At 37.9% G+C, this 20,778-nt stretch overlaps 2 protein-coding genes across 5 annotated transcripts; one reads left to right on the top strand and one right to left on the bottom strand.

Moving 5' to 3' along the window:
* Positions 1-667: 667 nt before the first annotated feature.
* On the bottom strand, positions 668-15,622 carry ptpn22 (protein tyrosine phosphatase non-receptor type 22). 4 transcript variants are annotated; one of them, XM_051071383.1, is made up of 27 exons: positions 15,558-15,622; positions 14,477-14,732; positions 11,760-11,868; positions 11,146-11,222; positions 10,904-10,999; positions 10,690-10,728; positions 10,397-10,468; positions 10,102-10,161; positions 9,638-9,780; positions 6,521-6,587; positions 6,336-6,413; positions 6,063-6,149; positions 5,066-5,621; positions 4,868-4,954; positions 4,627-4,704; positions 4,358-4,429; positions 4,120-4,256; positions 3,778-3,805; positions 3,451-3,555; positions 3,175-3,243; positions 2,941-3,077; positions 2,808-2,835; positions 2,307-2,369; positions 1,920-2,023; positions 1,798-1,828; positions 1,623-1,706; positions 668-1,530 (listed from the first exon to the last, which is right to left on the bottom strand). In XM_051071383.1, the coding sequence occupies exons 2-27, from the start codon at positions 14,576-14,578 to the stop codon at positions 1,469-1,471; spliced, it is 2,571 nt and encodes an 856-aa protein (XP_050927340.1). In that variant the 5' UTR covers positions 14,579-14,732; positions 15,558-15,622; the 3' UTR covers positions 668-1,468. The 4 variants fall into 4 exon arrangements, with proteins under 4 accessions (XP_050927340.1, XP_018537823.1, XP_018537749.1 ...); XM_018682307.2 differs by lacking the exon at positions 15,558-15,622 and having other exon boundaries at positions 2,941-3,038; positions 14,477-15,457; XM_018682233.2 differs by lacking the exon at positions 15,558-15,622 and having other exon boundaries at positions 2,941-3,074; positions 14,477-15,454.
* Positions 15,623-15,692: 70 nt separating this feature from the next.
* LOC108888262 (uncharacterized) lies at positions 15,693-20,510 on the top strand. The gene is given in 6 exon segments (XM_051071384.1): positions 15,693-16,205; positions 16,934-17,139; positions 17,141-17,271; positions 17,401-17,729; positions 19,205-19,352; positions 19,449-20,510. Coding segments are annotated over 6 exon segments (1,029 nt in total). The 5' UTR covers positions 15,693-16,171; the 3' UTR covers positions 19,630-20,510.
* Positions 20,511-20,778: the final 268 nt, after the last annotated feature.

Below are 20,778 nucleotides of genomic sequence, written 5' to 3'. Positions count from 1 at the left end.
GAATGAAGTCTCCCATTTTCAGTTTATCTGTAACAGCCTTCATTCTATAGTCTAAAATTAGTGCTATAAGGGAGGTGCTGGTGTGATACTGCCTTTGCTCTACCACTGACTACGCTTTAGTGCCTTTTACTGTATAGGGTTAGCCTCATTTAAAACTGTGAGGTGTGTTTGCAGGTGAGCAGGATGTAAAATAGGGGATTGGCCAAGCAGCCAGTGTACCAAGTTTTTGTTTTCTTTTGTTTTTTCCCTAAAAAAAAAAGTTGGTCACACAATGCTTTTTGATTTCTACATCTGCACGTCACCTGGAAGCAAATAATTATTGCATCATAGTGTTAACGGAAGTTATGCCTTTCAAACATATTAGATACTAGTCAGGAAGCAGAGTGGTTATTTTTGTTTGTCAGAAATATGGCTGTCTTAGGGTCTTGAATTTACTAAATCAATGTAGAAATAAATGGACAGTTACAGTACTGTCACATCAGCCTTTTGTCATATTTGTTGTGATGCTCTGTGCTCTAGACCAATGATTGCTGTTGTTAATGTTTGTACTAAGACATTTTAAAATATTTTTTGTCAGTTACCTGGATGATCATTTACAGACAGTGCAAATCTGGTACCAATGTGATTCAGTCTTGTTAAGTAGGAAAAAAAACAATGAGAATGCATAGACTTTCTATATTTTTAATAAATAATTTTGTGTGTAACCAGTTTATGTAACACAGTTTAAATGGACAGTTACATTATATGCATATTCAATATGCATCACATTCACTGTACTTTAAGATATGCTTTTTCACATGTTTGATGCTTTTAAAAGATGCTTTTAAAATTACTTAAAAACTACAGATGAGTGTGTGAATTATGGCATAGAAACAAAACTAAATGACACACATGATAGTCTGAATGATACAAAGTGTGTTGTCTTTATAACAGAAAAAAACTGATATGTTGATGAACTAGATGCAAAGTTATACCCATTTTCTTATTTCATGCCAAAAGCACAAACACACACACACACACACACACACACACACACACACACACACACACACACACAACTAAATATATTTCTCATACAGTAAGTTTAACAGCATTGCCTTGAACAAGAGGTGTAAAATTTCTCACTGCAGATTGCATATTACTCCATAGAGAGACACTCCTGAGATTTTAATTAAATGTTCAAATCATTGGTCCAAGTGGCTGTCCATGTTGTTCAATGAGGCACTGGTCAGTAGTTAAAATCAACTTTAGTTCATATACAGTACAAAATGCATGAAAGCTGGTAATGAGACACTTTCTGTTTGTTCTCTGCTGAGGGTGCTACTGTGCTGTGCAAGACAAAAAGAAGCAGTCTTTGGTGCTTTTCAAGGCCACTGTATGTGATCTTGAAGTCCTTTAGCGATGCAAGTATTACAATCATTGTTAGAAGAACAGCTCTACCTTTGATGTTTAGAGAGGGGTGGCTGCATCAAATCCAAGTCTCTGGGTAACTCCTGGGGCCTTTTGGCTTACCAAAACGGTTCCCAAATCCTGTGGAAGATGAAGATGGTGTCATGAAAATTGTTTGTGTTGAAATAGACTAAATATGCAAATGTTAAAAAATTAAGTAGACACAGACTTACCAAATTTGAATACTGAAAACGAGGCACCATATGTTGGAGGTGGTGTTCCAGGTTGATCAGGAGGTGGTGGAGGAGCAATTTTAGCTGGTAACACAGTTTTTATACATGTTAGTGTCAATTTTCTTGTAGACATCAGTGCATTCATTGAGCTAATTTTTAAATTAGCATTACTTACGTTTTTGTTTGTGTCTAAAAAACTTCAGACTCTGGATAAAGGAAACAAAAACACAAATTTAGCTGGATACACTTTAATATTTTCCATAGCTATCAACTAATTATGGGTAACTCTTGTGTTACCTTTGTTCTAGACATCCCCTTCTCGTTGCTTTTGTCTGATTTGTTTCCGGGTGTCTCAGCATTCATGGAGGACCTGTGGTTCACATCATGCTGTCCCACTTGTGCTGATGAACACAGAAACAGTTTGAAAATAAAATGATTTGTTGCATTTGGAACTGCTTTGACGGTTGCCCTTTTCTAACTCAATGTGCTTATCACGTCTGGGGTTTATGAGAAAGAATAATTAACTGTATTATTAAGTCTTATTAGGATTCAGTATGGCCTTAAATGTGTGATGTATGTGGCTTAACATTTATATGTCATACCCTCACATGTCTATATATAACAGTATGTGTGAGAGAGGCTACTGTGTAATGCGCAGCGCCTTTAATGTCTGAAGCAACTCACCACTTCCTGCTCCAGCCACGACCACAGGAGGTGGAGCGAGCTGCCGAACTGCAATAAGGGGCTCTGCAGTAGAAACACAATGATAAAACTACCTCCAGTAAAGAAACAGTCATTTAGATGAATCAACAACAAGCCTGGCATTTTACCAATTAAACTTTTATCCCTTTCTTTTGGTAAAGGATGCCTCCCTGTGGTGTAGAGAGGTACTTCTAAAAATTCACTCTATTCCAAATGCTGTTGGACAAAACTTTGCAAAATGTGATAAACTGGTGGATTAAAGTGAACAAAATAACATAAACTGCTACGTTAGAGGACCAGCAACAAATCCAATGAAAAGACCAAAACCAACAGTGAAGTTATACTAACAAATGTTGTCTATGTAGCCAAAATCTCATGACAACTGGGCTTAGGGCTCAGTAGTTGGTTGTGGTCTATTCATGGGATTTATGACACTAAGGCACACACAGAAGAGGAAGGAGTCTTCATTCAAAAATAGCTTACCTTGTTTAGAACTTTTAGCTCTAACAGTCTGAGAGGGAACATTTGAAAGCAAAAATGTTAATGGTCTAACAAATGGAGAATGATGGACAACATGCTCTAATCCTCAGATTTTGACCTATTCGGTCTCCCTTACCTTGCTTCTGGTCATGACAACATCGAGGAATTTCTTGGGCTGAGAAGTGCCATCCCACTCAGATGACATGCCTACCCTTGGTGAGGGCTGTGTGGTTTCTAAGGGCAGTGGACAGAGGGCAGTTTCCTCATGAACTGCTGGAAAAGTGTTTTTAAAAAAAGCACTTCAGTCAGACAAGAAGTGCTGCAGCACAAGCTGAATTATGTGTTTCTGTTGTAAAAAAGATATACTCACTCTCTTCTGTTTTGGGGATGAAGGAGTCTGGGGTTCTGTCAGGAAGGGGAGGAGTCAGACTGTCTTCAGCTGCACAATCAGATATAATCAAGTTAAGTGAAACTTTTAATTTCTTATCAAGGAACTTATCTTATTATTTCACTTATTTTCACATATGCAGATCTTCCCTTGAAATTCTTCTATCTTGAAATGACATAGACATGTCTGTGAATTTCTTTTTGCCCTGAGGATAATCTCAAAGCAAACATCAAAGAATATTCAGCTTGGTCAACTTACAGTGAGAAAGCAGCGAAGGAGTGAGTTGGTCCAGAGGCGGATAGATAGGATGGAGGTTTGAAGTTGTATTTGATGTAAGATCAAGATGTGTTCCTGGTGCTGTAACTATCACAGGAAAATACCATACCATTGAAACGATCAGACACAGGAAGTCATAACTGGCAATTGGTTAAAAAGGCAGATAATGTGCTAATGTCAAATGTTACGACTTTAAATTAAAATTCATCATCATATAACTGCATACCATTACTTATTATCAGCTGGTTTAATTATTAGACAGTGCATATACATACAAGTCCTGAACACTGTGTTTTTAAAAAATCTTACCTTTGAAGGTAAGGTTTGCTTTCAAACTCTACAAGAAAGAGAAGTGTACATTGCTGTTACATAACTGCAGTGCTATTTTCAAAGCTGATATTACATTATGCTTCTACAGAATGATTTCAGAAACTCACCAGCATATTTCAGGTTAGTTTAAGAGGTTTTAAATTTCCTAACATTTTCAGGCACCACTTTATGTTTTGGTTAGACATGTACAGCATTATTCAGATCATCCAGCTGCTGACTTCATTATGTGCACAAGTGATGTGAATATAAGTAATTCACCATTCAATTTGTCATTCAAACCTGCAAGGCACTAAGTTACCAGTGAAGAGACTTTATTCTTACCTTACTCCTCACCCAAGGTTTTGTCTCATTGTCAGATGCATTGGCAGCTGGCTTTGAGTTACCAGACCATTCTGAAGACATTCCTATTCTGTTTAGGTTCACTGCTGGCCTGACCTCTAAGTTCTGCTCCACAGGAGCTGAAAGGCAAGCAAGAATAAGACATTAAAAAAAGTAAAATATGCAATGCACAATGATTTCTTGATTTTCGTGTACTGCATTTATGATTCTTTTACGTTACCTTGATCAATAGCCAACTCAAATGATTCTGGGGTTCTCTCTGGAAGTGGGGGGACAGGTGACGGGGGGCTGCCTGGGAAGATGGAAATAAGTATATAGTTTATTCTGGATGTTTTACCCATTGTTGTCAGCTTTTCAACAGTTATTCCTACTGTGAAAAAAATAATTGTAGAAATTAAAGCACATGTAATCTTCAGACTGTTGAACTAAAAGAGAAGCACCAGTGAGCGTGCTAATACATCGCATCCAGAGTTTCAGACATTTTCTCACCTCCCAACTCCCTGACAGCCTCAGCAGCAGCATTAGGTGGAATGATAACTGATAACCTTTCACAGGGATCTGAGTGCTCTAAAACACAAAATCATAATATGTTGGAACACTCAAGAATATATTAGCAAATATCAAGATTAACATGGAAGTTATATGTGATTTCTTTTTAGATGATCACAAACTATGAAACTGGAACACATGTAATAAACTAATTCTAGACTTATACACTGACAACACAAACCTGTGTCCACAGCCAGCACATAGGATTCAGGGGTTCGTTCAGGAAGTGGAGGAGGTTCATCCTCATCTGTATGAGCTTCAATAGTACCTAAAACATGCACATCAATCAGTACAAATATATGCAACATTGAACTCTACTACCCTGTTGTCTGTGTTGCTTGTGTTTGAGACTAACACATGCACCGATATGATTGGTTACCTGAGACAGGAGAGGTAAACTCCAGAGTCTGTTCATTCAGACACAGCAAGGGTTTGCTGAAGATAGGGCTATCTGTCCATTGTTTGGCGTCCTCAGAGGGGTTCATGGGTACTCCATCTGACGAAGGGGAGCTCATAGGATTGTCAAAGTAGGGGTCCTCCACCATCAGACAAATGGCTTCTGCCACAGCTGGTGCAGGTGGAGGGTTCAGTGACGGTATGTCATCACTCTCCTGTATACTCTCTTGTACTGCAGGGGCTCTCTGGCTCACATGCACCAGTTTGGGTGAGGTCCTGGGTCCCTCCAGTGGGTTTTGGGTGGTGGCCCAAGTATCAGAAAAGGCATGTTGCCATTGCTGCTGTTCCATCAGCTCGCCCTTGGCTGTCAAGGCAATGTGATTTTCTGATGTGAACGGCAAGGATGTGTGGTATTGTGCTAAAACATCCCTCTCCTCATCCAGCAGGTTCTGGAATTGTGGCATCAATTCCAACTCATCACTCAGATCCAAGAGGTCATGTTCAGCGTCAGGTGTGATGGCAGATGGGACCATTGTCACCTGGCCAGTTTAAAAGAGGAGTGTGAGGCACAACGGCTCTTGATAAATGAGGGAAATTCATGTAAATGCATTAAAGTTAAGCAAATATGAATTCTGCCTGTTTCACTGTAAGTGTGTGCAGTGTTGTACAGTATGTGTGCAGTGTTTTACAGTATGTAAATAAAGAGGCCCTCACAGTTGAACAAATCTGTGTTTGGCCAAAAGTAAACCTTTCTTGTTTTGAATCACCCTGCAATATGGTATCTTCCACTCAGATCATGTAAATGCATTCTATATTAATGTTAGGAAACCACAAGACAGCCTACCACAGCTGTTGTTTCTGCTTTGCTGATTGTGATGGTTGTACTTGTCGGTTGGTGCTGGTAGAGCACACGTGCTTAATATTTCCATTACATCTATGTACTCAGACTTATTCACAAGGGTGTGTTACTGGCTGCTCACCTCATTTCTGCTGGTCTGTGCATCCATGGACTGCAAATGTCTCTGAAACAGTAACTTGATGGTTCTGTACACCAGCTCATATTGTTCCTGAGGTTAAACAACAAAATCTGCTCTGTTAGGTGACATGGCCCTGGGCCATGATGCATGAAACACAAATCATCAAAAGGTCTTTGATAGAAGGAAGCAACTGATGTGAAGAATTGCCTGAAATGTGGTTCTGCTTGTTGGAAGATTTGTTACATGTGATGCTTTGTTTACAAAAAAAAACCCTACCTTGGTTTGAACCACGGAAGGCCTCTGGGTTCTCATGTTTTGAACTAAGTCGTAGATGTTGAAACCTAGACTGATCATCTAAAAACAAGCACACAAACAGCAAAATATAGCTGGGTTCTTTTACTGTTCAATGAATATGGCAAAAAATACAATGTGCACAAAGTGTTAGGGTAGAAATATCTCACCTGTTTCTTCAGGAGATTCCATGTATAATCAATGGCACACAGGGCTCCTGTTCTACCACAGCCAGCACTACAATCACAGCAGCAAAAAGTCAGATTTCAACCACTCAGCTTAGCTCCAGCATATAAGGCATAAGGGCATGTAACATAATTCTTCAAATAACTATTAGTTATACAGACACTGAAAAAGGCATCAGATATAATAATATTTACAAATATTAGAATTTCAAACACAGCGTTATTAATGTCTTTATTTTCTGGCACTCATTGTGCTGCATTGTCCTCACCACACCCAACCAGTACTCTTAACAGGTTTAAGCTAATGTTAAGTGTCATTTCCTACTTTACCCAGCATAAAAAAAGAACTTCCTTGAAATTCTGAGATCAAACATAAATAAATAAATTGAAGCTGTTTAAGGCCTTAACTCAAAACATGAAAGAACACGCGAAGTACCACAGAAAACACTAAATGTTCAATTTTTAGACAGACAGAAGTTACTTGAACTATGTGGTAATTCTTGAGGCTGTATTTGGTGGTGGTGTTGAAATGTAATACTGAATGACATGAGAGGTTTGTGTTATTATGTAATAGAACAAAAACACATGATAACTCTTTGTTATGAAAAATGTTTGAGTGTATTTTTGTAGCGGTAACTCCCTCAGAAGTGGGGTGATTGTCTGGTATGTAGGCTGGATCTGCCACTGACTCAACATTCCATTTCAGACACATCATCCTCAAAAAGGTGTGGGCATGCCATGACGTGGCATGCTTTCAGATTTATGTGTAGTATTTAGCTATTTATTTTGATTATACTTAGTCATTAAAAAGTATGCCATCTATATTTAGGTAACACATCTAAAAAATATAAAAGAAAAATATCAGTTACATTATGTACTTTAATATAATTCCAAGTAACATATTAATGAGCAAATTTCCAAGTATCTGACTAATTTTAGTCTTACACATGTGAACAGCTGGCTCACTCTGTCCAGCATCCAGATTTCACTGCTCTTCCTTCACAAAGTTTTGTGTATTTAAGTGTGTATATAAGAGACAATAAAAATCAAAATGAAACTCATTTTCATTCTCTCTTTCAAGTGGACAATATAAGCTATATTTATCTTCCAGCGAACCTCAAATGTTCCCATTCCATATTCCCTTCTATAGCCAACATGGTGCATATTTAAAAGCAATGTTTTGTTGATTCACAGAAAGAAGAGTTCCTCAGTCCCCCAGTCCCACCTGACTAATAAAGTACAAACCACACATTTTCTGCTGTGTGTGTGGACTGATGCAAGTCACAATTCTTGAGATTAAGTGTAACTTTCAGTAAAAGGGTAAATGTGGCCTTTATATCAGCCATAACGTAAGAACTGGAAAATCTGTGGGGAAATGCCCACATGTATAGATTAACACCTAGTGGGTCGTTGGCTAACTGCCTACACACACTTCCTGTCTTAAAGAAAGAGAGGAAGTGCCTAACCTCTTAAGCTTGAACCAGGGGACATATACACGCTGCCCACAGGCAATATGTTCCCATAGTAACGAGTCAATCAAAACCACAAGTGTGATTCTTTAGTGTGACACTACTTGCCTTACTGTTTTCACACATTTGAATAGAATTGACATTTCATGCCCTGCATTCTGATACTATAGCAAAAGAAGCCCTGTCCATCCAATTTTGTAGTAGTAGTAATAATAAACTGTATTTGTGCAGTGCCTTTAATAAATAGGATGCAGCTCAAATCACTTTACATAAAATTGTATTAAACACATTTTAACAGATTAAAAAGTTGTAAACAAACAATTCAAAAATACATTGGAGAAAGCACAAGGAGAAACTTTCTTAAAGTACAATTAAGTCGAACAGGCTCAACAGTTTTGGTTTGTAATAAGAAAAGGCTGGCTACCCCCCCCGACAACCTTAAGCAGCAGCTATGGTTATAGAGGAAGAGAGTGTTGACTAACTATGAATGTGCTAAAACTTAAGAGCCTTACTAATGAAATACCATTTTAAGCCAATGTAAAGATGCTAAAACTGTTGCGATGTACTCTGGCAGCTGCACAGATTTGAACCCAATCAAGTCTGTTCACTCATTAATTCATTAGTCCTGCTAAGAAAGTCTAGCAAAAGTTAAGATGAGAGAGGACCAAGGGATCCGTATGTTTCTTTGCATCAGAAAGTACAAGATATGGTCTGACTTTTACTATATTTCTTAGGTGGAAAAATGGCCTTCGTGACACACTGAGTCTGTTTTCTTATATTTCAGTCATAATGTACAGTATAATGCCTTTGGCCTCTGATGCTTAAGAGTAAGGCCATTTCTAACTCTTTGTTTCACTTCTTTGTTTTATTCAGTGCGAATAATTCTGACTGACCCCATAGGTCATCTGTGCAACAGCTTATTATAACCCATAGTTACATTTTATTGCTAGGCAACCTCTTGTAGCTATAGTAATGACAGGAGAAAAGAAGGAAGTCAGGTGATTTAGTATAAAGAGCACGGAAGTCCAAAACACAGGACTTTCACACAGGAGACCACACAGGAGACCACTGTTCGGTTTTCATGTGAAACCAATTGTCTATGCTGTTTCTTTTGTCCATGATCATTCTAAAACCTAACCATGTTTTTATTATTGTTACCATGATAACAAGATCCTCTAATTTTAAGGAAGTCCACCCATCCATTATCTATACCACTTATCCTTAAGGGTTGCAAAGGGGCTGGAGCCAGTTCCAGCTGACTTCAGGTGAGAGGTCGGGTACACCCTGGAAAAACTATCTATCACAGGACTGACATTAATTAAATAATTAATGTGGCATGGTAGTGCAGTGGTAAGCAGTGCTGCCTTGCAGTAAGAAGGTTACGGGTTCAAACCACAGTTAATTTGCAAGGAAGCACAGCACTACACCAATAACAGCAATGAAGAGGACGGAGAAAAAAAAAGAATTAAAACAATCCAAAAAATGTTTTTTCTCCTGTTCTTTGAGGAAGGAAATGCACTCGATATGTTCATTAGAACCCAAGGATACACACATTGTGTTTTGGAGAGAAACACTGTACTGTACATTTTTTTTTATAACAACCCCCAAGGACACCTTTGGATGTCTGACTGACCTGCAGTGGATGCAGATAGGGATGTCATCATGAGCCTGATAGGAACGCATTTCATGCAACATTTCCAGAATGGGAGGGATGGAGTCTGGTACACCGTGATCTGGCCAGTTGACATAGTGCAGCTGTTTCAAAGTTCGGCTAGACTGGAAAAGATTGTAATAGAAAAACAGAAAAAGTATTGTAGACAATTTGACAATAACAAGGTCATTGTGTTTTTCAAGATAAAAACATTTTCTTTCCTAACATATATGTCACTATGAAAGCTGAAGATTTACACAGGTTAAATGAATATAGCAGATGTTAGCAGAACCTGTCTCAGTGATGTCAGATATGTCCATGTTAGTTTTGAGATTTGCCTCTAGTCTTTGTACCACCTAAAAACACATCAACTGATAATCTTTTGCTTTTCTCAGGGGAATTACTGGGACAGTTATTCCCATAGTCAGGGTGTAAACACTACTTACATTGCGGTAAGTGATCCTTAACATCCTTGTCAAATAATCTCCTCTACTTTCCTCAGAATCCTGTAAAGAAAAAAAACCAGCAGTGCATCTTTAAGCGGAGTACTTGTTCTAGATGTTTAAAAATGTAGTGACTTTCAAATTTGGTATTGTATTAATAATGGAATAACCATTGAGATGTATGACACAGATGTAATGTGAAGATAATGTGAAATTATAATGTCAGCACACATGTTATGGTTCAGTTCTAGGAACCTGTTAGAGTAGGAAGTGCAACTGTGAAAATAAAAATACTTACACAGTAAACTGTAAAAGGCTCACAAACAAAGGGCTGCTCTTGTTTCTGTGGCCAGTAGCGCTCACATTTTTTCTACCAAAATAAGATAGAAAGCACACACAATTGTCACAAAATTCTAAATTGACAGACAAACAAACAAAAGTGTATGATGCTGAAACCAACACATGCAGTGACCTGTTGTAGTGGTTTATAAAACCACACCAAGCTGAAGGCAAATAAACATACAAAATGCAGAGGTACTGAGGGTTAGCAACATAATACAATGACAGAAAGTGTGTTGAGAAAATAGTTACCTTCCCCATCTCAAACTCTCGACAGGCCATCACTACAACCTAGAGTAAAGACAAGACGACGGGAGTTCAAAAGGTCAGTTTACATATGAAACCAGGGTAGGAGCTTGTTTCATCATTTTTACTGCTGAGGCACACTGACTGTTGTTTTGAGAGCAACACAAAATGTTAAAAACACCTTGTTATGTCCACAGATGACATCCCAGTCACACTGTACCTGTATGTTGTATTCCCAAAGCATCCTCAAGAAATCCAGTACTGTGTGGGGCAGAGGGCCCTGAGTAGCAATGTATGCCCTCGAACCTGACACTCCCTGTAGGTGAAACATAGCATATTATCAGGAGGTTGTGGTAATAGTTAGACAAATTATATTAGTAAATAAATATAAAGTAAACATTATGCACATGCAATTTATATGAATAAAAAAAGCCTCTCTTTACAAGGACACTGTTAATTTACCTTGATGAAACTGGCGTTGATGTAGTCGGTGTCATTTTTAGTTGTGGTGAAAGTGAGCTTTACTCTGCTGTGGTCAACTGAAAGGAGATGAATATGTAGTTATGATCAAGGTCGCACAACTCAGCAGTCATTTACTGTGCCATATCTTTTCACAGCACTCTGGGAAAATAAAGAACAAAACTGAAGAAAGTAGAAATATAAATACAATGAGTAGTTTGTGTAATACAGTATTTTCTTGATACAAGACATATACCCCACTATCTCATTATCACAGTTATAACTAACACAATAGAAAATGTTGTTTATTACTTTTCATAAATTATGCTTATCATACACATAGAATAGTATTTGCTTCACAATATTAATGTATTTGCATCTAAAGGTCATGAAGGCCATAATAATGTAAACCCGGGATTCTTTCATTTTTCTACATTTGTTTTCAGCATTAGAGTGGCAGAAGTGTGAATATGGAAACAAAAAAAGAAGTCACAGTTTCTTGTGATATGTTATCTGACACTATCTTGTCTGCCTTGATGCAGAATTATATATATAGTCTTGTGCTGATATACAGAGGAAACAACACTTTTTGAAAATCTGCTTTGAGCAAAGCTTACACGGAACAATGTCCTTGTATCTGTTCTTCTTGATGTTTTCCTGCTTTTCTGCTGTCTTGGTGGGGTAGGTCTTGTCAGTGCGGTACTTGGTTGACTGGCTTTTCAACCTCTGAAAAACAAGAAGAAAATTTACTCCAACCACACAGCATTAAATTACAACATTTCAGTCCTTAATGTTAGAGGACCTCTTTCTCACTATACACCACACAAGGGGACCCTCTCTACACAAATAAAGTTTGTGTGTGTGTATGTGGTGGGTGAAACACTACCTTCATAAAGGTTAACGGTCTGTCATGTTGAGACTGTGTCAGAGAGGTTAATGTTCAGTTAATTTTAAATCTATTTCACACTACCATGATGTCGAAGTCTATAACGCAACAGGTGCAAATGTTTTCTCCTGCGCTTGTTGCGTTTTAGAACTACGGTGGCCGATGAGGCCAATGCGCACTTGCAACACTTGCAAAAAAGACAAAACACAAGCAAAAATTGAGAAAATATCTTCATCTTTTTGTCCACATGTGCGCTGCAAATACACACAACACAACCAAATACCGAACAGTACCGAACATACTTTACCCAATTTCTAATTGGGCAAGTTACACAATATTTCACGATGTAAGGCAAAACGTACTAAAGCAATATACGATTCAATATATCTGCGTGAGGTTTCTTCAGGGCATAACTGCAAATTAATATTTTATTGAAAAAATAGCTGTGAATGCTTTCAGGTTACACACAACTCACCTACCACCACATTAGTGCTATGATATAAATTCACAGTAGATGTGGCATATTTGTATAATCAAAACAAAAACAAAAACAAAAGCATTTTTGCAGTATTTTTGTCATTGTACAGTCTCACATATGTCTGATGCTGCTGTTTTGAGTTATGGAGTGCCTCAAGGGTCTGTTCTTGGTCCTCTTTTATTGTTTATTCATATGCTGCCACTAAGTCTTTTAATTCGTTGTTTTAACATAGCTTTTAATATTTTTGCTGATGGCACTTAGTTGTATTTCTCAGTCAAGCATGATAATCTCAGCAAACAGACTGATCTAAAGGACTGCATGTCTCAAAACTTCCTCAATTTAAATGAAGATGAAACAGAGATACTTATTATTGGATCAGAGAGTGCTTCGAGGACTCTGAAACAGTCTCTTGGACCTTCATCCTCCAGCATAAAGCAGCACTAAGAATTTAGGTATCTCTTTTGGCTCTTCTCACATTTCCATTCTCTGCTCACATGAACAACTTGTACAATCAGCTATGAAACATCACATAGATCAGACATAATTTATCTTTTATAAATGCTGAGAAATAAATCCATGCTTTTGTGTCCTCATGACTCTACTACTGTAATTCTTTCTACTCTTAACTTTGCTAAAGAGCTATAGCTCATCTACAGATGCCCCAAAATGCAGCCCTTTCTTCTAACTAAGACACTTTACTGCAGTGCTGGCCTTTCCCTATTAGCTGCCAGTAGGGTTTAGAATTCAATATAAATTTGTTTTTACTGATCAAGGCCCCAAATACATTTCTGAATTTCTGTGTAGAAACTTAAGGTCTCCCAGATTGGCTAAACAGTGTCTACTGGATGTTCAAAGAGCTCAACTTAAGATGAAGGAAGAATGAGCATTGTAATCTTTGCCCCTAGACTTTAGAATAGTTTACATCTTACTTTTAGATTGTCAGTTCATCTGAAACTTAAAAAAAAAAAAACCTCGCCATTCTCTTTTTTTAAACTGATGTTTGCTGTTTTTTTCTATCTCTGTTTTGTATACTCGGTTATGGTTTTTGATGCTTCTAATGTGAAACTAGAATAAGGCAAATGATGGGAAAATCAAATGTGACCAATTGCACAATGGTCACACATGGTCAGTTTGTATGTGATTCAACCCTTGATGACCAGAATCTGTGACTCACTTTACTCGAAACTGGCATGATGGCTCACAAACTAAGAGGATTTCCATCCAGAATTAACTGTGTGGAAGGTCTGACACTCAAACTCGTGGCACGTTCATGCTTACAGGATTTGTTGAGACACTGGTCTTTTTGTTCGGAGGCTATTTCTCACAGTTCCAAATAGTCTGTTAAAGGCCTCACAGAACATCTGTGTTGCTAACACCACAGAGTACTTTTTGTTCTCAAAGGAAGTGATGCAAGAGACCCCTTCCTCTGGAGTGGTCAGGGGTGCTAGCAGCATGACAGCAGCATAAGCTGTCTTCAGGCACTGGCATGTCACTCATCACCATGGCAGCAGCCCACTGATGATGTCATCCTGGCACTCAATACTCTTCAGGCAGATTTTTTTGTGTGTGTACATGTGCTTGTTTGTGAAGACTGATAAATGAACAAATGAATCTGAGTAGTCTTTGTCAGTTGTTAGGTGCTCTGATGCATTTGCCTACAGGTCTTCCTTGTCATGTGCCCTAAATGACAAGCATCAGTGCAAAGAGGAAGCACAAATGTAGCGTTGGAGCTCTTAATACACGAGCAGCATATTATTTCCCTGAAACATGATATCTTATGTGAAAAGTTGAAACTTTCACTTTCATTGTGTTTAGTGTCAAGTCAGTAAAAACAACATACCAATTATGATATAGTTTACGATGGTGTGATAATAATAGTCACAGGAGAAATAAGTCCACTTTGTGAAGGCTGCATCTACAATACTACTCACGACAGTACTTCAACAAAATGAACAGAAATCTTGACTCACGGCAAACTCTGCAGCAATGCCATTCAGTGTCTCATCATCTGCAGCCTCCTGTCTCTCCAGCTCGACCAGTAAGCTCCTCAGTATCCAGGCCTGCTGATCCATGGCTGGCTATGCACTGCCTGAGATAGGGCACCTTTCACAGGCATGTCAGGACACAAAGGTCCTCGTCCACGGGTCATGGAGTACGGTCGCCAAGGCTTGGGTTCAGGGCTGTGGCACTTCTGTTGTTGCTACACAGAGCACTTCTCTATTGCGACTGTCACATCAAGGAACTATTGTGAGGAAACTGTGAAACTGTCTTAGAGGAAGCAAGAGTAAGCTAACAGGTTCTGTGCTCCTATTAAAAACGTTGCCGCGCCTCCTAGGTGTCTGCTGTCACTGGGTCCTAAAGTCACCCCGGTGTTTGATTGCATGACAGTGTCACAGAGGAAATGGGAGGGAAACACCCACAAAGAGAGTGGGCCACACACTTGTGCATGTAAACAGGCATGAACAGCTGTTCCTACCCAAAGTCAGAGTGCAACACAGGCAGTTTTGCCTGTTGGACAACATTCAGGACACACAAGAGGAGTGGTGGAGGGATGTGGTTAGGGATGGAGGCAGCAGCAGGAGTGGTGAAGAGAATCCTGAAAATCCTGATGTTCTGAGCCAGAAATTAGCAGCAACCCAGTCAACTCGAGGTCTTCACAGATGCCTACTATATGTCCACAGTCGCCATTTGTTTTGGTAAACCACTCCACAGTATTTGAGATGGAATGCTATCAAGTAAACTCTGCCATTTCTTGTAAAACTCAAATGTATCAGCTTACTGTAATTTCGTTCAGTGGGCAGTCCACATTTCTAATTTCACTACAGGGTTTTAAGAGAAATGACAGAACCACTGTTTCAAGGAACTAAAGGCATTGAGTCACCCATTCAAGACTTCCTTTTTATATAACCAACTTAATATTAAAATTAGTATGAATAAAAACAAAAATCATATATGTATAAGAATATCCCATATAGTTAGAATAAAGATATAAAGATGAAAATAGCAGTACTTAAAAAATGATAAGGAAAATATACTGAAAAAAAGGCTTACCTGGCAAGCTGAAATGCAGTTCATGTGAGACGTAGCCTGTTCTGTCTCAGTTACACAGGAGGAAATAATGCCTTTTCTCAGATATATGATTGAAACATACTGTCAATGCATTGCTTTAGCAGGTGTACATTACATCAGTAGCATGGTGACATCTAGTGGTTTTGTGGTAATCTAACACAATAGCCTTTCTTACCATGGAACTGAGTGGTTAAATTGTGGTTTAAATAAACTGTCAAAACCATCACCGACTAGGATTAACTCTGATATTGCAAATAGCAACACAATCTCACAGTCTAAGTGAATGAATGAAATAATGGTCTCAAAGGTGGAAGAACAAGTCAAACACAGGCTTGTTGCCATGGTGATACTGCAGTTTTCTCAGTTCTAAAACTCTACATATTTCAAGAGGCTTTTGCAAATGGCACAACGTAAAATTTACGGGACCTATTTGTGCAGCACATCATATATGCGTTGAGAACATAGCACCACACACAAAAGCATTTCTGATACCAACAACGCGACCTACAGGAAGCTACAATTACCACAGTCCACCTAAGACGCTTCCTGAGTGTTGACTTTGGTTTAGATTTCATACTCCCAGCTTTAACATCAACATGAAGATACTGTGTCTGATTTTGCTTTTTGATGGTGAGTGAACTATAATTTACAACTTCTATTAATAATCATCTTTTTTATTTATTTACTGTAAAACTTCTAAGTGGGAAAGACATTTCTATTACTTTTGGTAAATGAAAAATTTATAGAAAGGTTACCTTCCTTTTTTAAAATATTTGCTTCAGTAACATCATTTTATTACTAACTGCAAATTTACCAATAACCAACTGCAATGGGAATCAATCTAAAAGTAAAAGTACCATCTGTTACACTGGAGTATCATGTGCTATATTTGAACACTGGTGTACATTAGCAAACACATTTTAGAAAGTTAGTGTTAGGTTCATCATAAGCTCATGATTTTTGGCAACAATTATGTGAATGGTTTTTCTATGTTATATTGTCACATTATGGACTCACTGCTTCTACCCTTGTGAAAATTATACTTTAACAATGAAAGCGTTTTAACAAACATTTTTCATGTGGAATTATTTGTTTAACTCATAGAAAGTATTTGCAGATACAAAACGTTTTTCACAAGGGAAAGTTAACATATCACAACCAACACATGCGTTCCCAGCCCACAACTTACACCAGGTTTTCACACATTAGTCATTGTCATTTGTACATGATTTTGCAAAGTTCAGATGGTTAATGTGGGTCAAACAATGAAGTGCATCATGCCTTAAGATGCATCACCTTATTTTCAAGGAGGACCCATGCTATAAGCTGTTTCAGTCTAATTAGACTCTGTCTTTCAGCAAGTCTTCAGCTCCAGTGTGATAAAAGAGAGATCACAGCACATATTGGAGGTGAATTTGTTCTTGTCTGCAAGTATGACACAAACCGATACCTGTTCAGTAAAAAGTACTGGTGTCGAGGGGAATCCAGAAACACCTGTGAGATTCTGGCGGATTCAGAACATCCTGATGAGAGACGCAGGTCTAACATGATAGATAGCAGGACGAAGAGGGCTGTTTGTGAAAGTCACAAGTCTCCAATTTGATGACACTGGAGCCTACTGGGTTGGGATTGACAAAATATATGCTGACATCATGACTTCCGTTAATGTGGTCGTCACTGAAAGTAAGAATAAAACAAACTCTTTTAATGATTAGTTTAGAAAATGTACATTACTATCATAATATCACTAATACTTATGGACTGTGTTTGAACATTTTTTCCTTTTTATTGTCAAGCCGAATGGATTCAAATACATTTCTTGCTTCTTTGTGCCAGTTCCTGTGTCTAAACCCAGACTTTGGCCCTTGAGCTCTCTGGTGGATAGGCTAACATGTTGGGGGCAGCCAGTGACTGTGCGCTGCGATTGCACAAAGGGCACTGGCATTCATTACGCCTGGTATCAACGCACTCACCACGAGGACTTACTTCTTCACCTGTCTTCAGACTTGCACTTACACTGTGGCGCAGTGGAAAAGGACAGCGATTATTACTGTATTGCCAGTAACGACATAAGCAGTCAGGGGAGTGATATCCTCTCTGTGCAGGTTCTGATGCCTGCAGACAACAGCTGTATCTATGTTGTTAATATGCATGGTAAGAATGGACAGGATGTTGTATTCTCTTCTATATATATATATATATATATATATATTATATATATATATATATATATATATCAAGGCAATAACTGGTAACAGTTTCCACAGAGCCGGTTTGTGTAAAAAACAAACAAACAAACAAAAAAAAACCAGTACCATTGAAAAGCACCATAACACATTCACAGAGAATAATAACAAATTCACAATAGAAACATTGTTTTATAGCACCACTTGCTCAGGCTCAAATTTATGATCATTATACAGCAGGTACTGAAAGACATTACAGGTAAAGATTTTAAGATTTTACAGGTATAATTATAATACCCCTTGAGATAAAGTCAAACACTTATACTTGCCTCGCTCTTTTTCCTGTGGTATGCAAGAAAGTGTATGAACATTACAGTTACCACTATGGATGGTGAGTGTGGTTTTGGTATGTCGTGTGTGTTTTAGACAGTGTGCTATGGGTTTCAGGTTAAGCAAATTTATATTTCTATCAGAGATGCTTATTGGTGCTTTAAGACAATGCTTATAAATACAATATGTATCTAATCCTCAGAGAACATTTATGTTATTATGAATAGCTGTTCCTACAAGAGACCTTTAACATTAGCGAACACAATCTACATTTATACTTTCAATTTTGGCTGCTAAAAATGTTAAACAGTGTGAATGGAGAACCGAGGCAAACAGGAAGCTTATTCACTGGCACTTCTGTCACTTGTGGGTTGTCAAAACATGACATCTATGTGTACTACTGAATTAATATTTTCCAGTCAGTTTTGTTCTCTTAGTAAGGCTGTGGTTGTTTCCTGTGTGACAGCATATTTTTGACACTTCTCTTTTCTCCTTAAGATTCTGGTGTCAAAATCAACACATTGTTCAATGGTTCCTGCCCCATTACTTCACTTTCTGCTTAAAATAAACTGCCATGATGGCATAATACCACGCCTTAATGTAATCAAACTTCCCATACATTAGTTGTAGAAAAAGATCTTAAAACTTTTCAAGCAAAATAAGTGATTGTAACACTGTAAATTAACTGTCAATAATATATTATCATTATGACTATTTTATCGTTCTTAAAACAATATAAATCACTTGAGGCATGATTTATATTGTTTATACAGTATAATGAACTACAGTCATTGTGGGTCAGAGTTGACTTTCACGACCCCTAGTGGTCATACTACGAAAGACACTGTCGCAAAGAGCATACCAACCTTTTCCTCGCCAACCTCGCAGATCTGTGCCAGGACACTGCACCACGTTTCACTGGGATTGTCTCATTTTTCTTAAAAGCAAAAACAAAAACAACAACAAATAACATGCCATTAGTATTATATTTTAAAGATAAAATTCAGAATTTTAAGTCTGTTATGAAATACTTATCTTGCAAAGTGCAAGGTCTTGTACCTTGCACCTCTCATAAAAGAATGGCCTTTTACTGTCCTCCTTTTTAATCATCAGGCCAACCCATTTATAACTGTGCGGACAGAATGACCACCACCACGGCCAAAACAACAACTCTGACTTCCTGCCAAGCAACCATGACAGTCCACACTGACACAGGAAACCAGTCATTACAAATAAACAAAACTCATCAAGATTTGTTTTGGTTAGTCTTTTTAATCACTTTGATGTCAATAATTGCTGGAGCTAAATCGAGAATCATTCTGAAAATCAGTCACTCATCCAATATTTGTCTTTTCAGGGTATGGTCTGGGATGCCACTCTGGTATGCATTGCTGCGTTGGGGTTCTTTTGCATCCTTGTTGATATCTCTGTGGTTCATTCTTAAATACACAAAAACAAGACACAAAAAACGTGCCAAGAGGGGGAGGAGGAGGAGGAGGAGGGCTCACGTTAAGAAAATGCAGCATTTGGCTCACTGACTGTCACTGTGGTAGTTCTCTGGAAGTCATTGTTTTCTCATTGTTAATGTGGCTGTTTCCTCTGTGATATTCTTCAATGAAAACAGGTCATACAATGGATATTTATGTAATACAGATGTGTGTTAGAATTTTTCTCAGGAAAACCAAACCCACAGATCCTGACCTCACACAACCCCCCAGTATGTTAGCTTTGTTTTGATACATTTTGATACATTATTATTACATTATTGTAACTTGAGAGACGAGTCAAAAAAGGAGTATGTGTTATAGTGTAAATAATGCTTTGTAATGCTCTGTTGTTTTTACTTGGTGAGTGTAAATCAATTATAGGTACAAGCAGGGTGTGGAAATTTTATGATGCAGGTATATGTGAACAAGGATAGTATAAATGCACCTCACCCACATATTGGCAACTAATCTTGGCATGCAATGAGCTGTTTTATGTCTTAGTTTGATATTAAAATTCTCAAGATTTACAGAGGAATATGTTCAGCTTTAGACACAGTGTACTACTATAACAGACCCAGTAGAGATATTATACTTGAACTTGTGATGTAACTGTGAAGACTGGTTGTACGGACAACGAAGAAAATTATATTTGAATTAAAAAAACTGGGCAAGTATGAATCAGAATTTAAACCACTCTCTCTATCTTAGATAAACAGATGACTCATTCATTTTCCTGTGAAGCAATATTGGAATTTACATTCCAGTAAAGGGCAGTAATTCAATATAGTCAAGAACCAGGCTATTCACTGTCAGGAGTAGGGGCTCTTAATCCTTGATTCAGAACTACTACGACTGTATTGTAAAAATTGTCTGTCATGCTTGAGTTTAAATGTCAAAATATTTAAAAATAAAACTTTATATTCCAAAAATTATTCCAACTAAGAAGTGATGTAAAAGGAAATATGACTTTCCCCGCTACCACTGTACATCTACAACTATGGTTTTGATAGATCTTTTATATGATTTATGTGTAATTTACAGACAGGAGAGAAAAATAGTCAAAGTAGATGAAATACCAGAAACTTGTCCCTCAGTGGGAAGTACATCACTTCCTCCTATTGACAGTGGCTGGGTTGGGTCCATTACTCCTTTCTCTACCAGTGGTTTGGCTGATACATTACATTCTACATTATTACAACT

This window comes from Lates calcarifer, linkage group LG6 (assembly GCF_001640805.2).
Source record: "Lates calcarifer isolate ASB-BC8 linkage group LG6, TLL_Latcal_v3, whole genome shotgun sequence".
Classification (NCBI taxonomy): domain Eukaryota; kingdom Metazoa; phylum Chordata; class Actinopteri; family Centropomidae; genus Lates; species Lates calcarifer.
This window is presented reverse-complemented; position numbering and strand designations above follow the sequence as displayed.